General features: G+C 37.4%; 1 protein-coding gene across 1 annotated transcript in view; it reads left to right on the forward strand.

The window, feature by feature from the left end:
* CFAP54 (cilia and flagella associated protein 54) overlaps positions 1 to 23,158 on the forward strand; it is a 214,072-nt gene that overhangs the window by 155,793 nt on the left and 35,121 nt on the right. The window contains exons 57-64 of the mRNA XM_016221795.2: positions 2,748 to 2,903; positions 4,180 to 4,285; positions 5,343 to 5,436; positions 9,333 to 9,431; positions 9,956 to 10,097; positions 13,387 to 13,560; positions 15,026 to 15,249; positions 20,052 to 20,222. Of these exons, the coding sequence (XP_016077281.2) occupies positions 2,748 to 2,903; positions 4,180 to 4,285; positions 5,343 to 5,436; positions 9,333 to 9,431; positions 9,956 to 10,097; positions 13,387 to 13,560; positions 15,026 to 15,249; positions 20,052 to 20,222 (1,166 nt within the window). The remainder of the gene's footprint in view (positions 1 to 2,747; positions 2,904 to 4,179; positions 4,286 to 5,342; positions 5,437 to 9,332; positions 9,432 to 9,955; positions 10,098 to 13,386; positions 13,561 to 15,025; positions 15,250 to 20,051; positions 20,223 to 23,158) is intronic.

A 23,158-nucleotide genomic window follows, 5' to 3' on the forward strand; every position in this document is an offset into this window, starting at 1 on the left:
AGTACTATTATTATATATTAGTCCTATGTTATATAGTACTATATATTATATATGGTAGTTATGGCATATATAGTGCATATATTCAAGTGCCTTGATGACATGAAGATACTTGGTATTTTGTCTCATATTAATAAACAGTGTTATAATTTGAGGCAATAGTGAAACCTATAAAAATGGGAGATGCATTGAAACATGAGGGTGTATTGGACAAATGATACTTGCATATCCTTCTTGCCTAGGATCTCTAATCACACCTAGTAATCATTGGGGTTAAGGGCATAGACGCTATAGAAAGAATTCTGGTCTGGTTTAAGTCATTTAACTTCTCTGTGCTTTAGTTTCTGCTCCCATGAGACGTGGATAAGCAAAGTGTGTTCCAAGCTCACCAGCTTATTGTGGGGTGAAGCGAGTGAAATGCATACCAAGTTTCTAAGGGCACCTAGTTTGTTCTAAGAGCTTTGTGGGTGTTAGCGTTACCATTCCATGCCTGGTCACCTGACTCTCCCGGGAGCTCTGGGAGCAAGCCCTCAGTTTTTCCATCTCCATAATTCTCAGCAGTTTGCCCCCACCCTGTATTTTCCGAAGTAAGGCTCAATAACTTCTCCCTGGATATGAGAGGAGAAAGACGCAGTTTTCTACCCTCTGATGGTTCATATAGCAGATTCCTGAACTAGAAATTTACAAAAAGTTCTAGGTTTCTTGAAAGCCCTTTGTAGGACTTAGCATCCTGGAACTGAAAATTTTCAGAACCTGAAGGGACCTCTTATTTTTCTAGTTCTGCTGCCTCATTTCCAGAGGAAGACACTCAAGGCCCAGAGACATGTAGGGACTTGTTCAAAGCCTCAAATGACACTGTAACACCAAGGACTGGCCTGAACCAGCAGTTTAGCTGGAACCCAGCCGCTGTTTCATGCTGCAATCCTACATCACCTTTCTGTTTATATCCCTCTATTGTGTATGAGAAGCTGTCCTATCAATGTAGCATTTTCCAGTTGCCTTCTACTCTTTATCCCAACATTTTTCTTCTTTAAAATCACCAAAGATAAGGCGATCATCAGCTGTTGGCCTCAACAGCCACATTGTCTAAGAAGGATTCCCTGACCTTTCCCAGGTCTGCGTCAGTGTTACTGGACTAAAGTAACACTGCACACATCAAAGCCTAATCAAACACAAACAGGAGTTTGCAGCCCAGAAAGTAAGGGCTTATTAGGGGAAAGTAAGGACTCTTGGGGATGGCACCAAGCCAAGAGTCACAGGTAAACTAGGGGTCAAAGGCTTGGCTCCCCGATGGCTTCTAGGGGATGGGTTAGATAGGAGACATGGTCAGGATCATGGTCTCTGCTGATTGGTTGGTGCTAGGGTAGGGGGAAGATGATCAGTGCATCTTGTCCTGATATTAGCCATGGCATTGCTTTGTCTGATTTTTCAAAGGTGTGGTTGGTGGAGTTCCATTTTTCTAGGTCTGGGCCGAAGCATATCTGAGGCTTAGCTAGACGTTATACTTAGTTTGATTGAAACTCTGTCTCTGTGATCAATAGATCAGTGGCTTTTTTCCTAAGATTGTTTAATGCTGACCAGGGCCTCAAATGTCCTGAGGGCTTAATGATTAAGGGAGTGGACATGCAAGGGGAGAGGGAAGCAGATGAGTCATGGTGCTGGATGAGGCCAGGCTGAATCAAAAGGAAGGAAAGGAGAAAAGATCATATTAAAGACATGAAGTTTCTGCAGGCACACCAGTTCTCCTGTAACCTGCTACCACTGCGCCCTTGCTTTCCCCTCCATGCAGTTGACCACACAGTATTTTGCTCACCTGTCTGACCATTAGGATTCCCTATTAAACATCACGCTCCCTGATCTCTCTCTTAGGGAGCCTTGCAGTGTCATAGTTTAGGGTTGTGGGCCCTGAGGCCAGATGCCTAGTTTCAGATCACAGCCCTGCTGCTTACTAGTTGTGTGACCTTGGCACATTACTTAAACCTCACTGTGCCACGGCTTACTCCTCTGCATAATGGCATCCAATTGGAGTTGGAAAGATTACATGTGATAATGCTTGTTAAGTACTTGAGAGGATGCCTTGAATGTAGGAAGCACTTAATAAACCTTAGCTCTTAATCTTCTCTTTTCTCATTTTTATTCAGTGCCTAAGCACTCAGAAAATATTTCTTGAATAAATGTCTATCTTTGAGGCCACACAGATTAAACCTAGTGCCTCTTCTACACAGCAGTCCTTCATTATGTTAGGTGATGGTGGGACCACACGGAAGTGTAGCATGTGGCCCTTGTCCATAATGGGTTCAACGTCTACTTAGGATGACAAAATATGCATAGCAGGCGGCCACTACAGATCTGAGGAGAAGTGAAATTATTGCCTATTAATATATGCAAGTTTTATTGGAAACAACATAAAACTTTAAAAGTTCCAGATGTTTCTCTCCTACAGCCTCATTTCAGGCCATGGAAGTTGTTCCCCAGAGCATTATAACATTTTAGAACTGAAGGAAGATCAGCCTTTCTTTTAAAAATGAGAGTAATTAAAGTTTATAAAAAATAAGATTTCAAGGGACTATTGTTATAGTTCATTGAAATATTTGAGTATTGACTTTCTTTAAAACACTTCTTAGATGCTAAAGACTAGAGACCACCGGGTTCTTAGTAGATGCCTTAAGGTGAGAGAAGTCTAGTGACTTGGAGGCTAATTATGAACACTATAATCTATTGTTCCCGCTTATTCAACTGTCTTTCTGTAGGACATACAGTGGCCAAGCAAGTATACTACACCAGTAAAAAGAAGGATTCCTCCAAGTGGTTACCTGCTCTTCAACACCTAGAAGTAGCACTGAAGCTCTGTAGGACCTCAGCAACAACGGAACATGAGGTGGAAGCTGAAATCCTTTTTCAGAAAGGTAAGATGCATTTGGGGTCAGAACTATGATAAAGTTTGTGGCATTGTTTTTTGTTTTTCCCCCCCCTATTAACACTAGGCTTCTTGAAAGTCTACTCAGTGAGTATAAAACAATACAGACTTCTACAAAGAGCCTTGTGATGACAAACGTATTGGTACAAACTAAGTTTTAGATAAAGAGAACACTACTTATTTTAAATATATGTCTAGAAAGAGAAAAAAAAGTACTCCTTAGTTTCATTTATAATTACAATTGCCCCTCCTTGGTTTCCTGTTTGACTCAAAAATGTCAGCGTCAGCCATTTAGCTATAAATAATGGTCCTTAAGGAACCCTTAGAGGATACTTTTTTTCTGCATCATTTCATCACTTAGCTGAGCATTTTAGTTAAGTTTTATAAAAGATACATACCCATTTAAATTGAATTTCCATAGCACATTCACATTTATAACTTATAGACAACACATATTTGCATAATGCATTCCTATGATTTTATTGGGGCCATTTTAGCCGTGAGAAAAATGATGATGGTTATAAGCGCTCTCCTTTGTGGAGCATCTGCCTACTAGATGCTCGGCACCGCAGTCAGCGTCCTGCATCTCATGTTGCTAATTCTCACCACAAGGTAAGCACAGCCATCCCTGGCTCACAGATGAGGAAAATATGGAGCATCTGGTGAAGTAACTTCTCATGTCAGCAGCTCCAAAGAATAGTGCCCCGACGTGAACTTAACACTGGGTGGCCCTGTGCCTTGTCCACACGCTGCATGAATACTGTGGACCCTTTTGATAGTAATTATAAGGTTTCCCTTTCCTGCTGTTTCTGTCACGAAAGCGTCATTCCAGCACCGACATTGGAAGGCTGCAGCTCACCGTGAAGAAGGCTGGGAGCTGGGTGAGAACCAGAGCACTTCCATCATCCATGGTGGTTTTCAAGCATTTGCTGACTTTTAGGACTTTCTGTTTTTAGAGATGTTTTCTGTGATATGTGCAATAGCAGACAGAGGAAAGAGGAAGATGGACTTAGGAAAGGCGGACGAGTGCCCCAGGAGGAAGAGCAAGCACAGAGCAAACAGAGAGAAAAGGAAGATGGTAGAAACAGTTGTGTCTGGGGAGCCCCAGGAGGCTTTGACGCAGGTCTTTCCCTTCCAGCAGGAAACGGCGGGTGAATGACAAGGGCAGCCCGTCCAGTCTTCTGAATCTCCAGCAAGAAATATTTGTTCTGAAGTTCTCAACGACAGAAAAGGGAAAACCCATCTTTGTCTTTTTCTTCTTTCAGGCAAAATAGAATGTCAAATGTTGATGGAAGACAGATCTCCAGATTCGCAACTTGAGAGTTTATATGACGCTATACAGCTAAGTTTGGACCACGATCAAAACTCAGGGTAAAGAAACTATCTTCTTTCCACTGTTGGGATGATGTGTGTGTTTTGGTTTGAGCCCCATGCTCTGGCAGGACGCTGGATATTGTACTGCCCACAGTCGGGCTAGTGCACTGGTGTCTGTTGGCCGGCAGGTTTCGTGACTCCCTTCCCAAGCTTATTGCTCTGGGTCTGACCCAAGGCGGTTGCAGTGATGGTTGATGATGGTGATCAGCACGGTGGCAGACGGGACTGTGAATCCCTTCTGGCTGTTCAGACCAATCTCCTCTTGGTCCTAGGATTCCAGGGGCCTCCCCAGATATGAAATTGTATCTGGAAGGGAATTATGTGGACAGTCACTCTGGTCAGCAATACCAGGGCTGACCAACTTAATTCTGTATAAAAATCACCTCAAGACAGAGTAAGCCACCATTATTACAACGGCACTGATCTAAATGGCCCCAGCTGACAGGTCTCGTAATGAGCACTCAGACCTAACCCATACCAAATCGCTGTTTTCTGCATACCTTGATGTGTCTCTTCTGATGTTAGTCAGTATAGGAGGGTAGAAAGAGGCTTGTTTTTTAAAAATTTTTATTTATTGATTTGAGAGAGAGAGAGAAACATCAATTTGTTGTTCCACTTATTTATGCATTCATTAGGTGATTCTTGATTCTTGTATATGCTCTTAATGGGGATCGAACCCACAACCTTGATGTGTCAGGATGACGCTCTAACCAACTGAGCTACCCGGCCAGGGTGAGACTTGGTTTTTAAGGCAGGTTCCTCCACCTTTTTACTGCCTTGTTTGCTGGAATATTCCAGACTGGCCTTGATGTTATGGAGTGTTGCCAGCACAGGACAAGGTAGAATTCCGAGCTCTCTTCAAGAGCTTCTAATTTCAGGGGAGGCAGACGCCAGTGTCTATGCCGAAAGTGCTGTGAGAAGAGGGTGTGAGCTTGGGACAGATGCTGGTTTTGTCAATTTTCACCTTTTATTAGCTCAGAAATTATTGGCAAATTATGGAAAATAATTATGAGTGGTGAAACTGTTCACTAAGTACAATGCTATATCATTTTAGGTTGATAAGGGACTCCTACCTAGAGATTGCCCTATTATATTTACATCTGAGAAAGGCAAAGAACAAATTTGGATCAGCACCATCAACACCTAAGGTAATAAACTTCTATTTGAAATTTTAAGTTAATTACCTTTTGAGCTTGCTATTTTGATAACACTGCTGTTGAAATAATGAGACTGATTTTCCTGTGAGACTTAGAGAAATTAACTCATTAGTTTGTAGTCATACCTGTGTTTAAATGTCTTTTGATATTTTATGTAAAGCTCTGGGAATAGGTTTCATTTAGACATCTTTGTCTGTTAAAATGTTACCCACGAAATGTAGGTACATGTGAGTACTCTAAGTTATTAGTAATTATCAGGAAATTGCAGGAAACGAAATATAGCTTAAGCAGATGGACAAGTAAGCTTTTCATTACTGATGTGGCTACAAATAGATCACCTTGTGACAGAGTCATTAATTCATTCATCACATATCTATCGAGCACCTCCTATACCTGGGCAGTATCCTGGAAAGTAATGAATCAGTGTCCAAGCCTAACTCTGCCCTTGTTCTCATGGACCCTCCAAGAGATCTTTTGAGAAAATTTTGGTGTGAAATCTCTAACTTTTTAGAGCATAAACATGATTTAAAACCATTAGGCAAATGAACTTTCAGTCAATTGAATTACTCACGTGGTAGCTGCCTTTGGTAGGTAGCAACTATTGTTTTTTCTATCAAAAATCTATGATTACATAGATAAGTTACTTTTTGTGGTATAATAAACATGTTTATTTCCAGTAAGAGGAAACGAAAATTTTTGTTTCCATAGCAAGTCGCAATACAGATTAATAGGATAGTAGGGTAATGATAAATCACCTTCTGGCCTTTCTTAGAGAAATGTTTATAATTTAGGGCTTGAAAAAGTTAGGATTTGAATGAAAAGAATAATAAAATTCCACTAAGTATGATCATTTTCTCTATATCTTGACACAGGATAAATATTTTAGCAATTCATAGAATTACTGGAAACACAGAAAGCAGCCAGAATAAACAAAAAGTTTTACCCGAGCACATTCAGACCATTGAAATATAACATTTGACATTTATCTAAATGCAGACAATGCTTTATGAGCCCTTAAAAGAAAGCATTGTAGTTTAACTTCCATGCAATCCGTACAGCAGGGTGACCGTAGCACTGGCTTTGATTAGCAGCATCGCATGCCTGCAGTGTACTGGGAGCCTTTCTCAGCTTAGTTTTCTCATCTGGTGAAATGTGACTGTGATACCTCTTAGATCGGCTCGGAGAATTAGTGTAATAATGGGTTTGGCACACCGTAGATATTCAAGGGACCTGTTTTTCATCACTGTGTAATTTCAGTTAAACATCTACATTCTGAAGTACTTTGTACATAGTAAATGTTCAATAATTGTTTGTTAGCTAAGTTGAGTTGATTTTCTTGAACATTCATTTATTTATTCATCCATTAACCAAACACTAATTGTGTGCTTAATGTATGCCAGGCATGTTAGCTCTTCTTCCCTAAGGAGCACAGAGCCTAGCAGGGAAGAGAAGTACTTGTGTCACAATATAAGGAGGCTGTAATCAGATACGTCGAGGCAGGGACATGGAGCAAAGGGGGGATGAACTGCCCTGGCCTGTGGGGCTCAGTTGGCTGGACCCTCATCCCGAATTTTGAAAGGCTGTGGGTTCAATCCCTGGCCAGGGCACGTAGGGAAGGCAACCAGTCGATGTTCTCTCCAATATCGCTGTTTCTTTCCATGTTGTTTGTGGTGTTTTTAGAGACAAGTTTTTAATTTAATGAAGTCCAGTTTATCATGTTTTTCTCTTATATATTGTGCCCTTGGAGGCATATCTAAGAACTCTTTGCCTAACCCCAGATAGTGAAGATTTTTACCTATGTTTTCTTCCAGAATTTTTATAGTTTTGGCTTTTAAGTTTCTCTATGATCCATTTTGAATAAATATTTGTATAAAATATGAGGTAAGTATTTGAATTCATCTTTTTGCACACAGATCCAGTTGTCCCAGCACCATTTGTTGAAAAGACTATCCTTTCTCCATTGAATTGCCTTGGCTCCTTTGTCAAAATTAATTGATCATAAATGTAAATATAGATCATAAACGCAGACTTCCGGTACTATCCCAGTGATCTAGAAGCCTACCTTTCCATGTAGTTACTGCACCTTTTAGTAAGTTTTGAAATTGGAAAGTACATATCCTCCAACGATGTTCTTCCTTTTTAAAATTGTTTAGGCTATTTTGAGTCTTCTGCATTTTCCATATATATTTTAGGATCTGCTTGTAAATTTTTGCAGAAAACTAAATATTTTGGTAGGGATTGTGTTGAATCTACAGATCAATTAAGGGGTAATTACCAACTTAACAATATTGAATCTTCCAATTCATAATATGAACTGTCTCTTCATTTATTTAGATATTAGCTAATTTCTCTCAATAATGCATTTTACTTTTTATTGTGCATTTTTCTTACATTTATTTTTATTGTGAATGGAATTTTTCTTAATCTCATTTTCAGGTTGTTCATTACTGTGTCCTGTAACTTTGCCAAACACATTTATTAATTCTAGGTGTGTGTGTGTTGGGATTTTCTACATATAGGATCATGTCTTCTGTAGGCAAAGACAATTTTACTTCTTCATTTCCAATCTAGATGTAATTTTTCTTTATCTTGCTTGTTTGCATGGGCTAGAATCTCCTATGCAATGTTAAGCACCTCCCCCATCAAAAAATACCCACCAGATTATTTTTCCTAGTCCAAATTTTTCTGTTCTTAGCTCAAGCCTGACCCCCTCAATAAAGCTTTCCTCTCAATTCAAAATGAATTTTTTTTCCTTTTTAAATGTCTGTGTCACTAGTTGTTCTTACATTAGAGTCATTTAATGTTATTCCGCATTCTTCATTTAACGCCTGTTAGCCTTGTTCCCAGAATTTAAATAGATAAAACTTTCAAGCGTATAGGGTCTATACGTTGGCCAGGCCACCCAGAGCCTAGGCAGTTTCCCTAAGGCTAGTGACTGGGGTCCTCACACCCTGGGCCAGGGCGGTGTTGCTTGGATTCCCCACAAGCGATCCCTGCAGGCATCGCCTGCCTCCTAGCGTCGAGCTCGATCAGGCTGGGCCGCACCCGCGTTGCACCGCCTGCCTGGCATCAGCGTTAGTTCCTCTGCCGCCTCTCCTTGGGAGTCTTGCGGGCAGCGGTAAAGATACTTTGGTCATTGTTTGATTTTGTGGCTCCTGGAAGATTAAAGAACTGGCCACAGGAGGAGCTTCAGAAGATTAGATACAAGCAGTCTAACCAAATAGGTTTATCCTAATTGGTTAAACCTTAAAATGGACTATGAATACTTATTTTAGTTCTTTAAAAATGTAAAACAGATTTTATGTTGCTAGTGGAGTTCTTTTCTTTCTGTTTCTTTCTGTAGCATTGATTTTCTTTACGTTTAAACACTGAACACACACAGGCACAGGCCTATCGAAAATCTTTAAGTAACATTCTTATTTCTGACATCATTATAAACGATAGACTCAATTTATAGGTCTTCTGTTAAAACGGTAAATACTGTAAGTAAGTACTTTATTTAAAATGCCATTTGTGTTCCTTTTTGTTATTATTCAGATAATGCAAACTCATTATAGAAAATTAGAAAAAAATGGTAAATAATAACTTAATCGCCCTTAAAGCCTGGGGTAACATTGTTCGTTTTCTCTGCTTGTATATACAGGGAATACATGTGTGTGCACATCCTTTTAAAAATGGGATCATATTTTGCATCCTATATTGTAACCTACACTTTTCTGCCCCAATATACTTTTAACACCTTTTCATGTCAATAAATACATATGCATCGTTATTCTTAATGGCTGTATAGTATTCTGCTAAACTTTCATCTTCAGATGAGAAAATGTATCATGAAACTTTATATCTTTATATGCCTTTATCATAATATACTTGCCACCTTTTTTTAGACTTTTACCAGAAGGCATAGTTCTATTAAAGAAACAACAGTAGATGCATTTGAAATCTGCGGTTCACTGGCCTGGATTGCAATCAGAGCTGCTGCACAGGTTGGTGTGATCTTTATTTAATCTGCTTTTTATTGCAATAGCTGTGTTCACCTACCAGCTGCTAAGACAACACAGTGTATTTGCAGAAGAGAAAGGAAATTTTCACATCCTTTGGGATTTGTGCCAGTGATGTTTCTTTGGAAGATTAAAAAATGCTCTTTATGTGTATAATGTTTTTAATTTCTGTTAGCCAGACCTGGCTTTGTTTCACCTTTTCTTTAGTGAAAGTATTGGCAGATACACATGTGCAAATATTTGACATTTTGGCAAATATGTGCCAGATCTATGTGAGGCAGCCTATTTAAAGTGACTTATACATTAATTAAATTGCCAACAGTGATCATTTCTTTGACTTATGTTATACATGCTGGGAATAACATTATTTTTGAGGTTGTCTTTATTTTTTCTTCCAATGTATATTGAATGTTATTTTATGAATTCTCTCTTTTGCATTATTTACTTAAGGAGAGATCTATGAATCAGAAAGCTTACATTTATGAATTCTAATTATGCATTAATTTAAGGTCAGTAGAGCTGTGCTGGCAATTAACCTGCTTATCGGAAAGAAGAATGCTAGAACCGATCAAGTCAGTCAAGAGGCGTTACCGAACATCCCAGAATTTGCCACTGTGGACCTTTTGTCCTCATACACAGATTATTTGCTTGGTATGTTTGAATGTCTACGCATTTTATAAAAACCTGATATATGTCATATATGATCACATTTCAAAGGTTTAATTGTAGTGATTTGTTGGGTTTGAGCTGAGAGGATAATGGTTTGGGGAGCCTCTGGGAGAGGCTAGAGGTCTTAGGGCCTAGCTGCCAAAACCGAGGATTTCAGCATTTGGGAGCAGTCCCAAACCTTCAGACCATAGCATGAAGGAAGCTGTAGAATAGGAAGCCTCTGCTCTAGGTGCAGCCTCCGGAACCACGCAGCCTCTGCCAGAATTTATACCAGCTGAAGAGAGGCCTTGAATCCTGTCTCTGCACCACTTAGCACAGTTCCAACTTCCAGTGCTGCACCAATGCCCTGAATTTGTGATACCAAAATCCCATCCAGGGCCCTGGCTACATGGAAATCTGGGAAACACAACTTTTATCTTTATAACTTCTTCAATATAGAAGAGCACATTTGGAGATTAGGATGGATGCCGATTGAACCAATCTGGTACATACATTTGATATATTTTTTTCCTTAAAAATACAAATAATAGTATAATTGTCCACACAACTATGCTTCTTGCTCTGTTTGTTTTTTTTTTTCTTAATATAAATGTATCTATTGGCAGTTGTTTCAGATCAATGCATAACTTCTTTTGTATTGTTGCCTAATATTCCCTTACAGTGATGCACCACAATTAGTCTTCCTTTGATAGATATTTAGGTTGTTTTACTCTTATAATACAACTCTGTTATAGGTAGTCATATCTGTATATAATTTTGTACATAGGCTAGTATATTTATTGGGTCAATTCTCATAAGGGACATTTCTGGATCAAAGGGTAGATTCATTTGTAATTTTGATAAATTTGGCCAAATGCCTTTCATAAAGGTTATGCCAGTTTGTACTCCTATCAACAATTAATAAAAGGTCTATTTTTCCTACACACTTGCTGACACAGGTACATTTTTTAAACCTTTGTCAATATGGCAAAGGGGAAAACATGTCATTTTAATTTGCACATCTGTCCCTAGGACTAAGGGTAAGCATCCTTTGTGTGAACTTTCTGCTCATAATCTTGCTTATTTAATCTTGAGTTTCTTCTCTTTTTTCTTTTTCTTTTTTTTGCCTTTAAGTATTTGTGTAAGTCCTTTATTATGGAAATTAACCCTTTAACTATGATACTATTTGCAAATATATTTTTCTAATTTATCAGTTGTTATTTAACCTTTCTTTAAATGGTGATTCACTCCCCTGAAGAAACTTTCTTTCTATACAGTATATAATCTTTTCTTTGATAATTTGTGGATTTGTATCACAGTTGGAAAGGCATTCAGAAATTCTAAGAAAAACACAGCATTCTTCAGGCATGCATGGACAAATATGAAGCAAGTTAGAATATTACATGATTTTGAGAAACTGGAATAAGTAAAAGTAATCAATTTGGTCTTTGTGTTGAGAATTCTATCCTTTGTGGTCACAGGTTGTGATATTCACCTTTAGTGAAGAAACACAGTCGTATGTGGATGCAGAACAGAAAGTAAATGTTACTGACTTTAAAAATAGGAAACCTGTCCAGTGGAAGGAGGTGAAGGGGTGCAGATATCATTAGATTACAAACTAAGACATCAAGAGATATTGTCCATATTTGGTAGAACTAGAAAGAAAGTTTTTAAGACATTATTGATAGACTTATATAAAAATAATAAGGGAACTAAAATGTTGATAAAAATATAAAAACTCCAAAGTGAAGGAGGAGTGGTTATGTGAGCTAATCCTCATTGTCACTAGAGAAAGTCAGCAGATACGTTTTCTAAAACTGATGAGCCATGGAAGTGCTATGAGGGAATTATTTTAAGAGCCAGAACTAACCACTGAAAGAAATAAAGTAGACATGGTTTAAAATGCTTGCCTCTGGGGATAGGAATTTTTATCTTTGATCATGTAAATTATAACTTTGATCAAAATGTTTAATATCCTGTTTAGGATATTAAAAGATTCATCATGTCAAATTGAATTATTTCCAGAAGTGCAGATATAACTCAACATTAGAAAATGTATTAAACTAAATCACTACATTAACAGATGAAAAGAGAAAAACAATAATCAACTCAAAACGTACAGAAAAATTGCCGGGCCGGGTGGCTCAGTTGCTTGGAGCGCCATCCCACACACTAAAGTGTTGCGGGTTCGATTCCTGATCAGAGCACAGACCCAGGTTGTGGGTTCCAGCCCCCGCCAGGGTGCATGCGGGGGGGCAGTGTCTCTCCCCCGCTCTTCCTCTCTCTCTAAAATCAAACATATCCTTAGGTGAGGATAGAAAACAGAAGTACAGAAAAATTCAATAAAATCACAGACAATTTTAACACTGGGAATTAAAGATTTTCTTAGTTTGAAAAAGTTAAAATAGGAAAAAGAAACTACTGGTTTATCATACTCAATATTCCAACACTGTTCTCTTTAAAGCCAGGAGTAAGATGGCTATAATCACTTCTATTGAAAATTATTCTGGAAGTCCTACCCTGCATAATGTTAAGCAAAAGAGAAGAAAAAAGCTGTTATTAGCACTGTTCACCTGGACAGTTCTCAAAAAAACTGGACAGTAAGAACACTTAGCAAGATTACTCAATGTAAAATTTTATTTCTATATACCTTTAACAGATAATGTATTTTTAAAAGCTATTGTTTATAATACTACAAAAATGTGTAAGGTATCTAGGGCTTAATCTAGCAAAAGTTATAAAACAAAAAAAATTATTGAAAGAGATAAGAAAACATACCATGTTTATACTTAAGAAAACTCAACATTATTGCAAGTTGCCAAGGCTTTTCAAGCAGTGTATAAGAATTCCAATTTCTTCATATTATTACCAATACTTATCATTTTCAGATTTTAGTGCCTGTCAATTCCTGAGGGAAGTGAAATGGTATTTGATTTTAATTTGCCTATCTCTGATTTTCAGTGATGCTAAAAATTTTGGCTCTCTGGGTTTCCCTGTCTATGAGTTTCCTGTTGAAATTCTTTGTCACTTTTCTATTGGACTATTTAATTTTTTTCTTGTTGATTGCTGCAAGGTGTTACATATATTAGAGAAAAACAATTTACATGTGTTTTAAATAACTTTTTTAAGTTTATGGTTTTTCTTTTAATTTTGTATTCATTGTCTTTGTGGTACAAAAAATTTTTAGTCAAAGGTAGCCCCATGTGACAGTCTTTCCTTTATGAGTTGGACTTTTTCATATTGTTATTTTTCAAGAAAAGCATAATATTTGCCTTGTTTTTTTTACTTTCAGATAACTACCAAGTTGTCTTCCAGACTAGCTATACATTTTATTACCAAAGTGATGACCTATGTGAGAACATAGACGCTATAAAAAAGACTCCAACTAAAGTGGATATTACGTGGATTCTTCTACTGCGTTACTACATCCACCTGCAAAGGATTAATAACATGAGCAAGCTGCTAGGTAGGCTTTTGATGTGTTAAGAAAGAACATATTTCCTTCCAATTTCTGTTTAGGTGAGGTTTCTTATTTAAAATTATAAAATACTTTTGATATCTTTCACAGTGAATTCTCATCAGAAGATGAAAGTTTCAGAGGTTCTTAGCCTGAGACACACAGACCTTTGAATAGACTAGTATTCCAATGTAACTGATTTCCTTTGACACTCTGCATGTTTTAGTTCATGTACTTAAAAACATTCTTGAATGCCAGTTTGACCCATGTCTTGAAACAGTTAAGAACCATAGTGATCACGATGTGACAAGCTTTTAAAATGAACAGGATGAAGTTTTGTCTTTAAGGAGAGAGTCTTTTGCACCCATTAGGTAAAAGAGAAGAAATGTATGACTTGAGATAGGATATTTAACTCCATGGACATGTTTTGTTTTATTAAGCTTTTTGTTTTACCATCGATATATCTAAACATATCCAGAAAAACTGGTATAATCTGCTTCATATCAGCTCCTTTTGACATTTCATGATGATGCATATTATTGTTTTTAATCTGTGCCCATGAAATTGGTGATTCAGTGCTGCTCATCAGTACAACAGTCAGGAAAGAGAGCTCGACCCACGCCAGGGCCCAGTGATAGAGAAGCCAGCGGGGCTAACAGGCCGAGTCACAGAGCGGCTGAGCAGTTATCAGGAGTTCGCTAACCCCTGAGACAGGCACTTAGAAAGGTGCCAGGGTAAAGGGTGCGTCACGGTGGGTGGGTGCAGCAGACCCTGCCCCGTATCACCTCAGCTCACCTCTGAATTCACCTGCTGGCACTTTCCATGTCAAATGCCCACAGGGTACTGCTTTTCCGCTCTGAGCTTTCTCTTAAGTTACCGAGGCTTGTCCAAAGAAAGGACCTTCTGGAAGTGCCAGGATTCTACACACCCAGGAGTAGCCTTCAACTAATGAGGCAGGGAACTGGTAGATTAACATCCCAGCTTCCCAGTCCCTTGCTGGATAATTCTACACGTTCATTTCCCAGAAGGTCCCCGCAGGACTGAGCCCTCCTTGTTCATAGCTGTAGCCCATTCAGAACTCACTCTCACTGGCTCTTTTCTTTCCTCCATCACACTTTGCCTGTTCCCTCACTTGTGCTCCATGGATCATTTTTCAGATAAGGTACCTACACCGAAATTCTTGCTTTAAGGCCTTTTGGGGGTGAGGAGAATCTCAGACAAGACAGCTAGATAAGATATTTTACCTTATTAAGACTTGGAACCTGAATTAACATCCTCACATGCGTGTGAGATTTTCTTTCCTTTCTGTGGCAAGAAGCAATTCCGTTAGTGTATAAGCTCTGAAAATGGAGGAAGGTTGTTGGCAGCCAAGGTGGGGATGTACAGGAGAGTGGTTAGTGAGTAAAAACTAGTAACACTGCGACCATTCTGTTATCTAATTTAACTCTAAGTGAAGGTATTTGTCTTCCTTCAGCATCTCCAAAGCCAGGTTCTGGGATTTCTTTGCCAGATGATACACTTCTCACGTCCCTTTTCAACTCTGGGTTGATTCTGCGCCAAAAAGAAATGCATAATTTCCTTAGAAAGTTTTTGCATCTGTACTCTTCCTCCTGTATTGATGAATTTCCAAGAGAACTATTTCAAGGATTGGACACTCCACCTTATTCAGAAAAAGTCTTAAATGACCCATCAGCCAAGGTAATGTTTTAAAACATTATAGATTGTCATGAAACTTCTAAAGTCATCCTTCTGTTTCTGAAGGAAGCACGTTAACCTCAGCGCTGGCAGGAAGATTTCTGGTTTCCCTCAGTTCCTGGAGAGGCTCATTTCTGTCTCACCACATAGGGAAGCCAACCAAACATCCTGATTTGGGGTAAAGTTCACATTTCAAGTGTTTTGTTTTGCTGCTCTCATAAATCTTCAGTATATCTCAGAATTTTCTAGATCCCTGCACATAACATCTCTTAGGCAGTCATTTTGCCAAGAAGTTTACACAGATTTCAATATAACAGCTATATGAAGAAAACTAAACTGAGTTTCTAAATCTATGCCTAATTTCTTTGTTTTAAATATATAATAAAAATAATTCATTGTGTGTTTTTAATAATCATGAATGTGAATAAATAGGGTAAAAATTTTAAATAAAAGTTTGAAGGGTTTTTGTTTTTGAGTGTTAGCAAATTGGATGGACTTTCCCAAAACATGTAACGTGGAAACTTCTTTTAAGTTAGCTATTGAAGAGAAATAAAAAGAGGGGTATAAATGAAGTGGGGTTTTTTTAAGCTACTAGGGTCCTAAATAATAGTAATGGTTCAGTAAACTGCCAAAAGGGATGAATTAGAAGATACTGAAAAGTAAAGGGTTTTATTAAAAATAGCAAATTGTATTTGCAGTGTGGTATATTCAACAAACACATGTTGAATGCTGACAATATGCTGGACGCTCTTAGTTGGCAGAGAAAGAGGGGCTTCATAAGGCCTCATCCTGGTACACAGTTTGGAGCGGTAGTAGAGGAAGGTTGATAGAGTTAGAGCAGAAGAAAATTACAGAACTTCAGAGCTGCCTTCTAAGAGCAGATGGGAGGGGTAGTAGCAGGTAGACTGTAACAATTTAAATCTATTAGTTATTCTGTCAATAATGGGTAGGGCTGATTGGCAAAGGATAGATGAAATGGATTATCCAAGAGAAATGGTAAAGTAATGAAGCGTGCGGTCTTAGGAATGGGAAGGAAAGGGTGGATGTAAAAGATGCCGCTTAATTAAAATTGAAAACTACACAACTTAGTGTCCCCCTGGAGACAGAGCGTGAAGGAGAGGAGATGATCGGTCCACCCCGCTTGGAACCTCCGTCGGTGATCTCTAGAGCAGGGCCGCACCGCCGGCACATGTCGCCGACGGAGGGTGAGAACACCTGTGGAGGGCAACACTCGTGGGTTCTGCTCTGCACATAGAGTGAGGCTTTCGTAGAAAACTCAGGTGGACATAATGTGTGATAAGCTTCCAGTAGGTATTTGTGAAATGAATAAATCAAATTATTTGCATAGAATTCTTTCAAAACTAGGAAAAAAATTACTCATTTATTCTGAATTACCCTGACATTGGACTTCACCATATAGTGCTTTAATTTTTTTCAATTATAGACCTGCCCAGTGCCAGACCTGTCCATGTTTCTGTTGTCAACTGTCTCAGAGAAATGACCTGAAAAAGTGCCTTTTTTCAAAATGGGAACCTTTGCTCATCTTGTTCTACTAGAAAATAGTAACCTATGTCCTACCAGTTACCTTATGTTTGGGGAAGATAATAAAACAATTTTTAATTGCTGTTTTGAACAAGAGAGTGACTATTAGTACATTATAATTTTTAAAATGACTGTTAATAAACTGGTTTTAAAAAAGTAGTGAAAAGACCCACCAAGGAATATTTAAGAATTCAGTTAAAGAAATGATTGTCCATTGCGGTTATGGAGTTGCCCCCAGGACAGTGTATTGGAATCCACATGGGAGGATTTTTCATATTACTTCCCAGATACTGGGGTATTGGCAGCATTGTCATTTCCTGCCCAGATTCTAAATCATTTGAGAAATAAAAGAGTAAGACAGATTGGGATTAAAACATGCTTACCTTTATGAATCATAAAGTTGATATTTTAGGATGTGGTTATATCTACTGGAAAATGGTCTTCCTAATAGTGCATAGCAAAGTAGACAATCGTGTTTTTATGTTTTGTCTGTTTTTTTGGTCATTACAGTCCTCCTTAAAATCTGTGGAGACATAGTCTCCTTTAAAATATGTCATATGAAGGAGCGTGGAATATTCACTCCCTACAAATAGTTCACTCCTAAGATGTAAGAGCTGAACTATGAATATCCAAAATTCTTTTCTCCAAATTCACCAATCAAGTAACTCCCAGGTAGAGAAGTGAGGAGGTGGAAGGGACAGGAATGTAATGTTAATATCTGGCCCTCCCCAGGGAAGAAAACAGTAGATAGTGGGAGGAAACCCATTCTATTTAACACCAAATTCTGATTCACCCCTCCTGAAACTGAGACTGCTTGTTAGGATTATTGTATGTCCTTGGTGCTTTAGGAGTTTTGGAGTAGGGGGCAGAGGATGGGAAGGTTCAGAGCTATAGTTTTAATGGGTGTACTCGTGAATATTTTATAAGAGTTTGGAAACTAGAATGTGAGACTTCTTCAATACTGTTCTGAAATGAGCTCTGCTTGAGTATTTTACTAAGGGTAGCCTATCATTACCCAGCTCCTAAGGACAATGCTCCAGATCTACAACCTTGAGTATATTGTGGGTACATGTGACATTTCTAGTTGCAGCAGTGTTATCAAAGGGTTGCTTCACCCTGTTTGCTTTTTTTTTTTTTTTTGGTATAATTAGTGTAACACTCTCCCAGGATCGTCAGCTCTGGAGATCACTGCTGCTTGCCTGACAGGTGCAAGCCACCTGATCATGTGTCTGTTTCACTGGGATAGACATCTAACAAGCATCAAGCCTTTTGGGTTGTTTTTAATAAACACCAAGCTTGGTTGATTTTTATAATGACATTTTTGAGCCTTTAATCACTCAGGACGCTATTTCAGTCAAACTCCCTCCATGATTTGCTACTTAAACCTGCCCTCCCCCAACAGACAAGTAGATGCCTTTTGACAATGATCATCGCTACGTGTCAGGCTCATCAGTCTTGTGAGTCTGCATGTTGTCAGGTCTATTGAAGCTTTGTGATGGGCAAACAAAGGTGCTGAACAAATTACATTAAAAGTTCCTCCAAAAAGGATATGATTGAAATTGTGCACAATGCTGAATTATCCATGTTTAGACTATGCCTGTGACAGTTTGTGGAAGGTCAGGTATTTGACTAGTGCAAAGTGATTTCTTGTTTATAGAACTGTGGCAAACAAGACTTTTCCTGGCAGGTCTGTTGGTTCATTCCCTTCAAAGAATAAATCGAACATAATTGAAGTACTCAGTGTATAGTATATCCCATCAGTTAGCATATGTAATTAATTCCTTTAGCAATTAGATATTGTTTTGTAAAGGTAATGGAAAATTACATGCTTATTTTGATACTAACTCCTGTTACAATTCACCATTACTAGACCATCATGCTAATGCTAATAAACACTGTATATATTAAAGAGAAAGCTATTTGTTTATTTTCTCCACTTAGCTAGTTATTAAATATAAATTCTTTGCTAAAATAGTTATCAGAGCCCTGAAAGGCACTCAGATATGAAAAATATATATGATAAATTATTTTTGTAAATCCATTGTTTGCCTGATTTTTTGGTGACAGAATTAATCTTAATTAAGCACTTTAAAATGATTATTTAACCCTGATAATTTGATTACTATACATTTTGAATGTGCTTTTAGTATCACATTGCTAATAAGTGAGGATTCTGGCTTAGTCTAGCCTTTTATGATGGTCTTTAGACATTTCTGAGACGTTTTCAACTTTAATATCACCTTTCAGTCAAGACACATTTTTTCTTTTATCAGTAGACAACCTGAAAGGTCAATGTCTTTATTTCTCTTTTTATTTTGAAGAATTGCATTGACAGACTTATATCCTGAATAGGCTCAGGAATAATGGGAGATACAACGCCTTATAGAAACAGCAGGCATTTCTTTCTGGCCACAGACATGTTCCACTTGGTCACTACGCCTTGAGATAACTTAGATGTAAAGAGCTTAGTAGAAGAACTGCTTCCCAGCCACCATGCCGTGATCTTGGGAATAACAAGAAGCTGATTTTGAAACTAGTTCACACTTGATTGAAGAACGTCCTTTTTAGACTTGAGATATTATTATCACTGTTATTATCTCTCTGGCCACAGTATTTTGTTGATAACAATCAACTTTAAAAACTAAATAAATAATTTATGAAATTGCCAGTTGCAATCTACACATTTATGATTATTGAAAACTTTTGATGCAGGGAGAAAGTTTCATCAAAGAAGCTGGGCCCAGATTTACCACCAAGACTGAACTTACAAATCATTTATATTCATTTAAAAAGGGAATGAGAGCAATGGATTTTAATCTTTTAGAGCAAAAACTGTATCTTATTTTGCATAAGACACTGCAAAAAAAATGTTGTTGGAAAACAGATAATAAATTATAACCATATTCTCAGTAGATTCACCAGTAAATAAACCAGAAAAAAGTAGAGGATATTCTTAGAATCCAAGGTGACCTTGAGACTGAAATGATAGCATGGGCATTTTCACCTCTAGATCTTTAATTTGGAAGAGCCACTCAAGTGGAAGACATTTGTTGAGTCCTCTGGGTTTCGAAGCGTATTTTTCTGTAGGGAAATCTTCTCTGGGGTAATCAGGGACAGTTTTAAGATCTACATCCATAAAACAAGCTGAAACAATTTCCTGATTTATCCAATGTAGCCCATATTGAATGTTTATCAGTGAATATTTGAAATATTGAATGAATTCATTACTGGCAATTAAACTGATGTTTTGGTTTGTTCCCTAGGTATCTCATGATAGTTCCATACATTCCATTTTATCATCAAAGCTCGTGGACAGCCAAACTACTGTAGAGTCGATGTCATCAGATATGGCAACACAAGCTGTAAACAAAGAACTTTGCTTTCAGTGGTACATCCCTCCCCTGGAAAAACCTCCAAAGGAAACAGAACCTATGGTATGAAACATATTTACAAAGCTAAAGCTTACATTTAGAGATAATGTTTAACTAGGCCACTGTAACCATAAGAGTAGAGGACATCCTTTTATATAGACAAAAAAAACCCAGCAATATAGAATCTATCTTGTCTAGAAGAATGAACCTGGAAATAACCAAGAAATCCTAGGAAAATCTTCAAGCTGAGATTATTTTCCTTTCCGCTAATCTTAAAGGGAGACTTTCCAGGGTGTCACCATTATATACGATGTATGACTTTTTCTTTTTTTTTTTGGTAGTTATTCTTTATTGCATTTAAGGAAGTTTTTTTCCTACTGCCACTTTACTAAAAAATTTTATCATGAATCTTTTACTGTGTCTATTAAGATGATTTTATGATTTTTGTCTTTTAACATGTTATTTTTTAAATGTTAAATCAACCTTGTGTTCCTGAGATAAACTCAAATTTGTCATGATGTATTATTTTACTGGATTCAGTTTGCTATGTTTCATATTTGATTTTCATCACTGTTTTTAAGAGTAATATTGGGCTATAAATTTTCCTTTTCATACTATTCTTATTAGATATTTTTTGTTTCAAGCTTTTTGCTAGACTCATGAAATGAGTTGATAAATATAATCATGTTTTTCTCTTCTCTGGTGAAGTTTGTAGTAACCTTTTCCCTCAAATATGTGGTAAGAACTCATCAGTAAAGCCATCTGTTCCTAGTTTTTGTGTATGTATAAGAAAATATAAGATGAGTGATACAATTCTCATTAATTAGAGGTAGTTGTTACACACTAGTCTTTACTAATATTCTGGCTCAGAGTTGGTAGCAATTCAGGTTGGGCCGATATCTGTTCTAATGGTTAGTAACTGTGTCAAACCCCTATTTACAGAACATCGAGGTTTTCTATTTCTTCTTGCGTCAGTTTTGTTTAAGTTGCTTTTTCTAGGAATTTTCCTATTTTACTTAACTTTTTTCTCATTTTTAATCTGATATATTTGTAGTGCAGTGTCCCTTTTCATTTCTCATAGGGTTATTTGTGTATTTTTCCTTAATCATTGTCACCAGAGGTTTCTTATTGGTTAGTTTTATTTCATTAATCAATATATCCTTTATTTTCCAAACTACTGACTTCTTGAGATAGCTGTTGAGCTCAGTATTCAGTCCTTTCTTCCCTGAAGTATGCATTTTAAGGCCATAAATTTCTCTGTAAGCATTGCTTTGTCTTCATCCCACATTTTTTAATAGTATTGTCATCATCATTCAGTTAAAATAGTTTTTAAATTTGTATTATGATTTCTTCTTTGACTCATGAGCCATTTCAACATGTGTTTCTTAAATTCCAAACTATATGGAAGCGTTTCTATATATCGTTTTTATTTATTCCTAGATTATGTCACTCTGAGGTAATAAAAAATGCTCTGTATGATTAATATTTGTTGAAACATGCTTTTCCCTCTAGGAAAGAGTTTATCGTGTAAATATTTTTATAGAGTAGAGAATTCAAGATTGGAAATTATTTTATTTCAATACTTTGGAAACATCATCTACTCATTTACATTGTTGCTGCTTGAGAGTCTAACTGTTGTTGCTTTAATAGTTTTCTGACTTCCTTCACTGGCTGCTGTTGACGTAGTCTCTTTGTCTTTGCACGATTTTACTGGCAATAGTTATATATCTATTTATTTATTTTGCTTACATTAGTGCAATGATTTAGAATACAGAGTCTGGAGCCAAACTACCTGGCTTTGAATCCCAGCTCTGTCACTTAATAATTTTTTTATATTAAGTTAACTTTTCTGTAGCATATTTACCTTCATCTGTAATGAGAGATAAATTGTGTAAACACCTAACCTCAGTAAATAGTAGTTGTCATTTATTATCTCAAATTATTTTAAAATTATTATGCTGTGTTAAAGTTTAACTTCAAATATTTATGTAATCCACTTGCTAGACATTATTTAAAAGCACCTTTAAAAGATTGGCAACAATATCTCTTTATAGATTGTTTGGCTGCCTACATTGTGCAGAAAGGACAGTAAACTGCCCAACCAGCAAAATTACAGTTCATAGCAAATTGGAGAGAAAAACTTAGTTTGCCTGTAGATGCTGTTTACAAATTTATATCACAAATATAACTCCTTATTTTAATACTTATTATCTTTTTCTTTCTGTAACTGTCTTTCTCTTTTTCTAAATCTGTGTCCATGTGCGTGGCTACATTTGCAATAGCTCTAATTGAGGGGCAGGAGAGGAAGGCTGGTCAGTATTTGGGAGCAGTTCAACATCAGTCCTTGAACTCTTGGAGATTAAACAGTGATTCAGATTCTAGGAATGTCTTGAAGAGAGGCCAAGCTTTTTAAAATGGAACAGTTGGTCACTACAGCCTTTTACAGAGGAACTTTCTACTGTAGAATTCCTTTTATTGCTATGCTCTCTAAGAAGAGCCTCAGGCTTTTTCCCATAAAACGTTAGCCGTATAAGTTTTGCCCTGTTTAGCATATTTATTTGCTTTTTGTCTCCTGCATTGGTCTATTCCTGCATTTCCCAGCTCTTAAGTGCTGTCCCCTCTAGCTGTGCCTCTGGTAGTTTCTGCTGCTCCTTTGACTCCCGTGACAACTGTTAGGCAGTGAAACCTCCTGGGCTTACCTCTCTGCTCCCCAGCATGCCTTACCCATTTAGCCCCCCCATTCTGCTTCCTTAGGCCAGCAACCCTGCTAACTCTTGGTCAATTACATATTTCTTCCTACTCATACAGAAAAAGAAACTTTAAGAGATCACTTCCAGAAACACTTAAAGCTATTCCTCACATTTTGAAAGTACTCTCCTTCCCACCCTTTCCAAGCCAAATCTTTGCCAGATAGTTCATGTACATTTTGAAACAATAAATCTATAATCTGTTTTCAGAAATTTAGTGCGGTAGAGTCTTCAGATTGTGGTTTCAAGAAT

The sequence above is a fragment of the Miniopterus natalensis genome, chromosome 2, assembly GCF_054644295.1.
Source record: "Miniopterus natalensis isolate mMinNat1 chromosome 2, mMinNat1.hap1, whole genome shotgun sequence".
NCBI classification, from domain to species: domain Eukaryota; kingdom Metazoa; phylum Chordata; class Mammalia; order Chiroptera; family Miniopteridae; genus Miniopterus; species Miniopterus natalensis.